General features: G+C 39.5%; 1 protein-coding gene across 1 annotated transcript in view; it reads right to left on the reverse strand.

The window, feature by feature from the left end:
- kcnh5b (potassium voltage-gated channel, subfamily H (eag-related), member 5b) overlaps nt 1-2277 on the reverse strand; it is a 143226-nt gene extending 140949 nt beyond the window's left edge. Inside the window, exon 1 of the mRNA XM_008283422.1 lies at nt 2205-2277. Coding sequence (XP_008281644.1) covers nt 2205-2277 — 73 coding nt within the window. The remainder of the gene's footprint in view (nt 1-2204) is intronic.
- Nucleotides 2278-10399: the final 8122 nt, after the last annotated feature.

Below are 10399 nucleotides of genomic sequence, written 5' to 3' on the forward strand. Positions count from 1 at the left end.
TCGACTCATGTTCGGCTGGGACTGGTTTCTGTGTTTTCATGCTGCTGTGGACTCGACTCATGTTCGGCTGGGACTGGAGCCCAGAGCTGCAGTGCATCGTGGGTAGAAGGTCAGAGGTCACCACCTGCAGTCAGAACATCCAGCAGCAGCTCCATGTGTCCTCAGAGGAACCAGAACCTCAGAGCTGTTCAGCACTAAACTGAGCTCTAGCTCCTGAATCCATCCCGGTTCTGTCTGAAGCCTCCTGCTGCCGTCTGGGACTGAACACAAGAACCACAGAAGAACCTTCTGGACCTGCTCGGATCTGTTCTGGCGTCGCTGTCAATGGTTCTGAGCTCAGACTGTTCTGTTAGCGCTCTGGGCCGAGTCTCAGAATTCATCCACGTAAATTTACAGCACAAAGAAAAAATGTGGAGAAAGCAGAAGGTCCTGCAGGTTCAGTGAGCTGCTGGTTCACATCAGAACATCTGGAGGACCACCAGAGGTGCTAGAACGTCACGGAAATGAAAATAGTATACAGTGTTGTTGTTGTTTTTTGGGGTTTTGTTGCCTAAATTGTTGGAAAAAAATTAGACCCCATGAGAAAAACATGAGTACAATCCAGAAAAATGAGCCACAGTGAGGAAAAACGGGCCGACTAAGTCACGCATTTTTTATCTGCAATTTAAAAAAAACATTTTTCTACTAATATAAATACAAAGTAGGAAAAATCCTAAAATTACAGTAATAATAGATTTTTAAAAATAAATTAAATAAATTAAAATTCTATTTTTTTCTGTTGTAAATTATTTTTAAAAAGCAAACCAAGAAAAATAATTTGATACTAAAATATAAAATAATGAATTACGATTTCTGAAAATACTGATTTTTTATGAGGTCAGTATTTACAGTTTTGCCCATCTTGTTTTGTTTTTTTAAAGTGAACGTGTAAATTAACACGTTTTTATCTGTGATTTACACTCAATGTTTTATACTAATATAAATATATTTATACAAAATAAGAACAATCACAGAAGTACATTTTTTTTTTTAATCTGTAAAATTATATTTTTGCTGTTTTTTTGTTTTTTTTTTTAAAGTAAACAAAGAAAAATGTTTTATATTCAAATGTAAAAGAAGAAATGACCAGTTTGTTCAGTTTTTTACAGTGAATGTGTGAATCAATACTTTTTCTGTGATTTTACTAAATATTATCTGTAATTTAACAAAAAAGGACAAATCTGTAAAATGACAAAAAAAAAATCAAATATCTGCAAAATACGATTTTCTCTGATTTAAATACAGCAACAACTTTAAACATGTTGTAGTTAAACATCGTAAAAGAACAAATTAATATGAATAAAAACATGTTTTATGCTATTGACAGTTTTTGCCTTTTTTTAAAGAATTTACACGTAAATCATGATTTTTTTTTTTTCAGTGGTTTTACTGAATATTATCAGTAAACTGCTCAAAAAACACGATGAAGAAACGACCAGTTTTTACAGTGTTGCTCTGCAGCTGAACCAGCGACACCTGAACCGGACCTTCAGCGACAGAACCGAACCAACACTGACCAGAACAACAAGTAAACAAACAAATAAACAAACAAATAACCTGATAAAACACCTGAGCAGCTGTTTATGGTTCATCTGCTCACTGACCCAGACCAGTCACACCTCTGAGCTGCTGCACTGACAAGGACAACAACAACAACAACAATAATAATAATAATAAGAAGAAGAAGAAGAATAACAATAATAATAACAATAATAATAATAATAATAATAATAATAATAATAACAATAATAATAATGCAGTAAATCACCTCCAGATGCCCTAAAAGCGTCTCACTGATGAACAAAATCAACTTTTCAACTCCAGTTATTTCCTTTTTTTAAAGTATTTTTTACAGGAATTTGTCAGAATTTCCAGCAGAAACTGGATCAGAACCACGCTCAGCAGCAGCAGCAGCGGCAGCAGCAGCAGCGACGGTTCCCTGAACGTTTGTTTAGCGTCACTTTAACGTTACTTACTGCGACGCGCGTCAGTCAGAATAATACAAATAAACCAAACGTGTTCTGAAGCTGCAGAAATGTCCACAAAGTCCAGAACCAAAGTGACTTTCTGCGGCTTTTATCCTCCGAACCGGCGCTCAGGAAACCCCAGACCCACACCCGGACCCGGAGCCAGAACCCAGAACCCGGAGCCGGAGCCGGACTCACCACTGGAACGGCGGACGATGTTCTCCAGGAAAGTGTTCTGCGGCGCCACCAGCCCTCTCTTTCCCCCGGGCATCCTGCTGCGGGCGGCAGGCCGGAGCGGCGGTGGGCGGCGGGGTGCGTGCGGCGCGGAGCTCGGTGCTGCTGTCGGTGCTCGGACCGGTGGAGAGGATCATGGTAACCGGGCGCTCTGGAGGCTCGGGGCGCACTGAGCCGCGCGCAGCGCTGCTTCCCGCTGCTGCCCGGAGAGCCAGCGCGCATGCGCGAGCTGCTCCTCCACACAGAGATGCGCCGAGAAAAGAAAAATAAAATGAAATAAAATCAGTTTAGAGATTAAAGCGGAGCCAGAAATGCTGCAGATGTGTGAAATCACTGATCAGACACTGTAATGAAGGTCATATTTACAGTTTTAGTGGCAATAAAACAGAAGAAAACATGATTTCAGTTTTTATTTCAGGCAGATTTGTTCCATTTTTATGTTTATAGAACTGATCACTGAGATGTTATCACCAAAAAAACAATAACCAGGCGATTAATCATTACAGTTTTATTGTTTTTGTTGTTTTAATGATCACTGATGTGCTTCTGTCTGTTAACTGATCGGCTGGTTTCTCTGGAAAACAACAACAATAACAACAACAACAATAACAATAATAAAAATTTAAATAAAAAAAAACAGAACTCAACATTGAGAGCGTAACATAGTTTAAAAAGATGTTTAAAAAAATAAATACACTGTAAAAATTTAATTAAAATGAAGTCTGTAATAAAGAAAACTGCAATTTTTTCTGAATTTTTTTTCTAAAAACTGTCAAAAATGTTAAAATATGTAATATTCAAAACCTGTAAAAACCTAGAAAATAACAGCAAATATCTCTAAAATACAGAATTTTCAAAAATACAAAACAGGTTTATTTACAGTAAAAAGCTGTGATTTTACACTTTTGTAAAAGAATAAATTCATATTTGTTGTTTGATGTTTCATCTGGACACGTTCACAGTTTTTCATTCTCTTAGTTTTACAGCAAATGTTTGAATTTAAACGTTTTATTGAGATTTTATTTGGTTTTATCAGTAAATCACCAAAACAGGACGTCTTTGAGATTTTTTAAATAACAGCAAATATAATAACAGAATTCAATAAAAATGATCACTTTACTGTCAAATGTTGTGAAAGAATAAATTAGTAGTAATTAATTAATAATAACAATAATAGAAAACTATAGTGTTTAAGAAATTAATGAAGAAAATCATATTTTTGATCTAAAAACAGCTCAATGAGTTGAATTTACAGTCAGATGTTGTTAAAGAATGAATCATGTCAGTGGAGGCATTCACACGGTTTGGTTTGTCATTTTCAGTAAACTTTTTTTTTTTTTAATTTAAATCATTTTAGGTCGCTTTAGACGTTTTTTTGTTATTTTTTAATCCTTCTGGACATAATTAGTAAATCCAGACACATTTTCAGTAGTTTGTGGATTGTTGTTTTTCACCTCAGACGTTTATGAACCAACGTTTTGTCATTTCAACGTCATCTTTTTGTCATTTTGATTATTTCTGAGTAACTTCAGACGGTCGTTGAGTCCTTATGGTCAATGTTTGAGTTCAGCTCTGGTTCAGTTCTGAGTCTGTATAGCTTCATCTATCAGTTCTACGTCCATCCAAGAGCCTCAGTCTGAACCCTAGACCTGGTTCTGCTCATTTAACCAGCTGCTAGCGTCAGTATTATGGGATGTATCGTCTCTTTGTTTTCTACAGCACTGATCTCCGGTTCCACCTGATTTATTGTTAAATGATCGTCAGTCTCTCTGTTCACTGTTTTTTTTTAATGATATGTACAGGAAATGACAGAAAGGCAAACCTGCAGAATTTTGCTCTTTAAGACTTTAAAATGTTTACGAGCAGATTTTAGCTTTAAAAACAAAACAATACAAATTAAGGCCTTTAAAAGTTCCGTCTGGCTCATTTTGAGCAGATTCTGGCTTTAAAAAGCTAAACGTTGCCTTTTTACTGCAGGTTTTAGCTCTGAAACACAAACTCTGGCCTCTGAAAAGCACATTCTGGTTTTTAAAAACAGAGTTTTTTTTTTTTTTTTTTAAGGTTTTCAGAACCGACACTTTGCTGCTTGTCAACACATGAAATCAACCAATCAGCAGATTTTTGCTGTTCAGGGCTTTAAAGGTGAAACTTTCTCCCTGACGAGCAGATTCTGGCTTTAAAAAGCAGAGTTGTGACTTTTTACGGCTCTAAAGCGTCACGTTGCTGCTTCCAGCAGAACCAGGAGGTCCGTTAACGAGTTCTGATGCTCTGGAGTCTGGACTTGACGGACCAGGAGCTGCTCTTGTCTCCAGGACCAACACTGGACCCGTTTATGCTGACCTGCTGCACGTGGCTGTAATCACTCCAATCACCCTAATTACAGCCAATCAGCGCGCAGCGAGCGGCCGCCATGTTGCCGTGGGAGCGGAGCCGCACGCCACCGACGGATCAGAACAAAGCGCCGCTAACAAAGCCGAACCGAGCGGGAGCTATTTCCAGCCAACGCCGGCTCGGAGCCTCCAAACCGGGACGAAGCGTGGAGCAGATCGATGGACGGGCAGCGCCGCTGCACCCGGCCCATTGATCGCTGAGTTAATTAGCAGCCGCTCGGCGCTGACCGGGTCCCAGGAGGGACGAGGATCAGAAATCAAAGCTCCGAACCGGCAGCCAACCAGAGTCCAGCAGAGATCAGAGCGGGAAGAAGGACGTGCTGGTAAACGGGTCCAATCAGCGCCGGGCGGCCCAAACGATCGATCAGAGACGTTAAACCGTTAGAGGCCCGAAGACACCGGTCAGAACTAACAGAACCGGTCAGAATCAACAGAACGGGATACAACCAACAGAACCGGTCAGAACCAATGCAACTAGTCAGAACCAACAGAACGGGATAGAACCAACACAATAGGCCAGAACCAACACAACGGGTTAGAAACAACATAATGGGTCAGAAACAACAGAACCAGTCAGAACCAACAGAACAGGTCAGAACCAACAGAAAGCGTTAGAACCAACAGAGCCGGTCAGAACCAGCACAACGGGTTAGAAACAACACAACGGGTCAGAACCAACACAACGGATCAGAACCAACAGAGCCGGTCATAACCAACACAACAGGTCAGAACCAACACAATGAGTTAGAACCGACAGAGCCGGTCAGAACCAACACAATGGGTCAGAACCAACACAACCAGTCAGAACCAACACAATGGGTCAGAACTAATACAAGCGGTCAGAACCAACACAATGGGTCAGAACCAACACAAGCGGTCAGAACCAACAGAGCCGGTCAGAATCAACAGAATGGGCCAGAACCAACAGAACCAGTCAGAAAGTCACAAAACCAACAACAGAGAAATATCGTTAAACACCAGAACCCGTCCTGGACCTTTAAACTCTGATATATTAGAATGAATCTACATGTAAACAAACAAACAAACAAACAAATAGGTTTTTAAATAATTTACTGGTTATTTACAGATTTTCACATTTTTTGTTAAATTACAGACAAAATCCAGTAAAAACACAGAATCTGCATTTTAATAATAATGAGAGGATGAATAATATAATAATAAATAATAATATAATATAATAACAATATAAATAATATAATATATGAATAATATAATAACAATATAATATAATGAATATCGACGTGAAAATTCTGTTTTTAGAAAAACTCGCTTGTTGTTTTAGAAAAATTACAGAAAACGACACAAACATGACTGTATTTAAATCAGCTAAAAATCATTTATTTTGCAGATTTTTAAAAATATTTTTAAATGATTTAAAATCAACAGCTGTTTTACTTTAAGGATCTAAAATACGAAATCATTTTTAAATGTTTATTTTCTGTTTTGTTAAATTATAAATAATATCCAATAAATTACAGAAAAACAGTCTGAATCAAAAATCAGTATTTTTACAAACAGGGTTTTTCTTTTTCAGAGTTTGACGTAAATGAGATGATTTTACTGCATTTAAATCATTTGACATATTTTACAAATATTTTCTGTTATTTGAATTAAAAAGTATTGAAAGTATTGAAATTGTAATTTTAGAGCTTTTGCTTTATTTTCATTATCATATTTACATAATTGTTTACATTTCCATCATATTCAGTAAATTGCAGGGGAAAAAAAAATATTTTTATGTGAACTGTAAAAACAAACAAACAAACAAACAAAACCAGCCAAAACTGTAAAATCACAGGAAAACATTTTAATTTACATGTTGATGGCAAAAATAATGATTAAAAAAAACTTTAAAAATAAAATAAAGAAACTTTAAATAATGTTCACATCTAAAATCTGTATTTTTACAAACAATGTTTTTCTTTTACAAACTTTGACGTAAACTCGATGATTTTACTGCATTTAAATCAGTTATTTCACAGATATTTTCTGCTAAGTTAAAACAAAATGTGTGTGTTAAATTAAGGACTGAAGAATAAATTGAAGAAACATTTTCCTTTTTTTTCTGGTCAAATTACATCATATTTAGCAAATAACAGGGAATAAAAGATACATTTTCATGTAAACTGTAAAAAAAAAAAAAACACAAAAAAAAACATCAAATCAATGTGAAAAATCAGTAAAATCACAGATAACAGTCTTAATGAACATGTTGACAGTAAAAATCAGTATTTTAACAAACACTAATTGTTTTTTTTCACAATCTCCGACTGTAAAATACATTTTTCTGTTTTTAAAGTCACTAAAACTCTCATTATTTTCCAGATGTTTGCTGTCACAGTCCTGTGCAGTCCTTTAATACGTTTTCTGACAGTTTCTATATGAGTTTGGTTTCTAGAACTTCCTTCCATGTTCTGTATTTCTGGTTTAATCCGGTTCAACACCACCTGACTGTCCTCGTTGTTCATGTTCAGTGTTTGTCGGCTGACTGAGCTCCGACTGAAGCAGATTTATTTTATGTTGGCTTCGACTCGTTGTGCTGCGACCAGAACAGATTCTGATCAAACCAACAAACTGGTTCCACTTTAACTCTCTTCTACCAAACTCAGAACGTTTCTGAGTTGTCTACGGTTGTTCCACGTGGTTGTGCCACGGCGATGCAGGTTTCCGCTCCGTACCAGAGTCGGTGTCTCCCGAGGTTACGTCCTCTGACCGCCACTGCTTAACCACAGCGTCCAACACGTGTTGGTTTTAATCTGCAGCTTTGACTTCGTTACGTTTCCTCTGATCTCAGACTCAAGCAGCAGATGAATAAAGAAGATCTGCTTCAGGAGGAATCAGCGGTTCTGTGGTTCTGCAGCAGCGTTTCTAATGTAACAGTAGGTTCTGTTGCTGCTGGTTGCCGGCCCGTCCTCGCTGCAGATGTCGTAGGCGGCAGATCAAATGAGTCAAACGGCTCCAGAACACAAACCTCAGCAGAAACAGAAACAGCAGAAGGACGAAGATTAAAAAGTTCAAAACGGATCCGTCTGAAAACACACAAACGTTCTGATGAGATGGTTCTACCGTCACGGTTCCCAGAGGATGAATCCTGATAATCTCGGCCTCTCCTTTTGGATATAATCCCTCTTTGGCTAATTAGTGCCTGGAACACCTTCTATTCATGGTCTCCAGGGAAAGAACAGAAAAGATTTCAGTGGCCGACATGGACAAACCAATGCATGAAAGTTGCCGGGTATTCATGGTCCCCAGAGGAAGCTGTTTGTGACCCCTAAACTTCTCTACCAGGACAAGAACTCACCAGTCTACAATATTTCTATGGATGTGGCTGTAGATGTTCATGGTCCGTTCGGAAAGAATCCTAAAGTTTTGCTTCCATCTTCACCATCAGGTTCCCCAGAGGATGACACCAACTGACTTTTGCTTCTTTTTTACAGTTTTAATAAAGTTTTAGCTCTTTTAGCTCGTGTCTGAAGGACTCTCATCGCTTCATGTTAGATGACAGCTCACAAAAACCCGAACAACCTGAAGGCAAAACATCCCGAGGTTCAGATTTACGTCATTTCTTTGATTCTTTTGGAAACTGTTTCGGCAAGTCGTGGTTCCTCCTCAGGACTCGGGGTGAGTCACCGTCCCGCCTCGCTGTCGCCTTTCTCTCGGCTCGGAGACGAATGAAATACTTTCGCTAGTTGAAAGGATGAATATTTACAGCAGAAAATGAGGAAACAAGCTTGTGCTGGTTGTCGACTAACAAACGTTCGGTCTCGAGGAGGACGAACCGTGAGTCACCTCGTCAGCCACGGCGGTGATTAGCGGGTCTGGTTTCCATGTCGACTGCAGACTCATGGAGGTTAAATATGTGATAAAACAGAATGAAGCCAGAACGTAGGTTTCTTTATTATCAATGAAATGAATGAAACAGAAGGTAAAGCAGGTTAATTAAATCACTAAAAACATAAAGAACGTTCGTCACAGCTCCAGAAGAGACGACGGCAAGAAAAAAAACAACATTCAAACTGGTTTTATGGGTCGAGAGGTTCAGACGACGTTCCTACGGTTTAAAGAAAGTGTTTTAATCTAAATGTTCAAAGAATGTTTTAAGAAAAATGTCATTTCAACACAGATTATGTTCCATGATGACAAAGAGGAACGTTCTCCAGATGTTATGGAGGCCTGTAACAGAAGTTTGCGATCAGGCACATCGTAGCAGTCGTTCACTTTGGATCATTCGTAGGTTTTATTAAAGGTCTTCTGGAAATACGACAAAATCTGCTGAGTCAGAAACATTCATACGGAAACGTTAATATTTGGTTAAATATCACGTTCTTCTGGTCTCCGTCCACCAGCTTCTGGTTCATCTTTGGCTCTTCTGGACAGAATTGCTGGAGTTCAACTAAACTCGTCGTCTTTCTGACTCAGACTTGTTTCTTCATCAGTCCACAGGTTCTGGATGGTTCCAGTCAGGACTTTGGGGAGACCAGTCTAGAACCTTCATTCCAGCCTGATGGAACCATTTCTTCACCACTTTGATGTGTGTTTGGGCTCATTGTCTGGTTGGAACATCCAACTGTGTCCAAGATCAACCTTCTGATGATGGTTTTAGGTTTTCCTGAAGAACGTGGAGGTGATCCTCCTCCTTCATTGTTCTATTCACTGTAAGCATGATGCTGCCACCTCCATGCTTGATGGTGGGTTTGGTGTTCTTGGGGTTAAAGGCCTCACCTTCTCTCCTCCAGACATGTTTCTGCTCAGTGTTTGTTCCATGTGACCACAGAACTTTCCTCCAGAAGGCCTTTTCTTTGTCCATGTGATCAGACTTCAGTGGAGCTTTAAGGCTCTGCTTCTGGAGGAAGAACTTCCTTCTTCATCAGCCTCTCAGCTCATGTTGATGTCAGACCCTGTGGACACTGACAGCTGTGTTCCAGCAGCTTCTGATCCATCCAGAGCTGCTTTCTGCTGCTTCCTGGTTGACTCTTGACCATCCTGACCAGTCGTCTCTCAGCAGCAGCTGGTAGTTTGTGTTTTCTTCCTGATGGCGGCAGTAACACAACTGGACCATGATGGTTCTGGGATCTGAAGGTGCTCTGAAACGGCTCCAAGTGACTTTGACTGGTTCTAGTCAGATCTTCACTGAGCTCCTCAGACTTCCTCTCCATAGAGTTTATAGATGAGTTTAATACTGTGATGTAATGACGAAGGTGGAACATCTTTCTCAACATGTTCTGAGGATGTGTTGGGGATGTTGTTGAGGGAACCCATTACAGAGTCTATAAAACGTTCCCACAATGTTCCACAATGTTCTGCAATGACAGAGGAGGAACATTCTCAGTGTAACACACAGTTTTAAGAATATTAGGTCTTAACAATCTGACAGTGTTCCCACCAAATGTCGTTATCCTACTTTTAAGAAGAACATTGTGGATCTAAAAGCAAACATTAGGACAACGTTCTCATTTTGGGATGCTGGTGTTCTTCTGGCAACTGATTCAGGAGATCAAACCGAGGTTCTGAAGTTCTCCGGCCGCCGCTGAGGAACGTTCCAGCGCCGTCGACAGTCTGCTCCTCAGCGTTAAGCTCTGTTAAACGTTCAGCTCCCGCCGCCTCCAAACAGCCAGAGCGGATGTTCGGCGTCCTTGGCGGGTTTCCGATGTCTTCTGGAACGTTTCCCAGCTTCCCGGCGTTCCCGCCTAATAGACGGCTCAGTCGGAGTTTACGGATTAATTAACATCCAGCAGGAGGAACGCTTGT

Source organism: Stegastes partitus, unplaced genomic scaffold, assembly GCF_000690725.1.
Source record: "Stegastes partitus isolate 25-593 unplaced genomic scaffold, Stegastes_partitus-1.0.2 Scaffold310, whole genome shotgun sequence".
Lineage (NCBI taxonomy): Eukaryota > Metazoa > Chordata > Actinopteri > Pomacentridae > Stegastes > Stegastes partitus.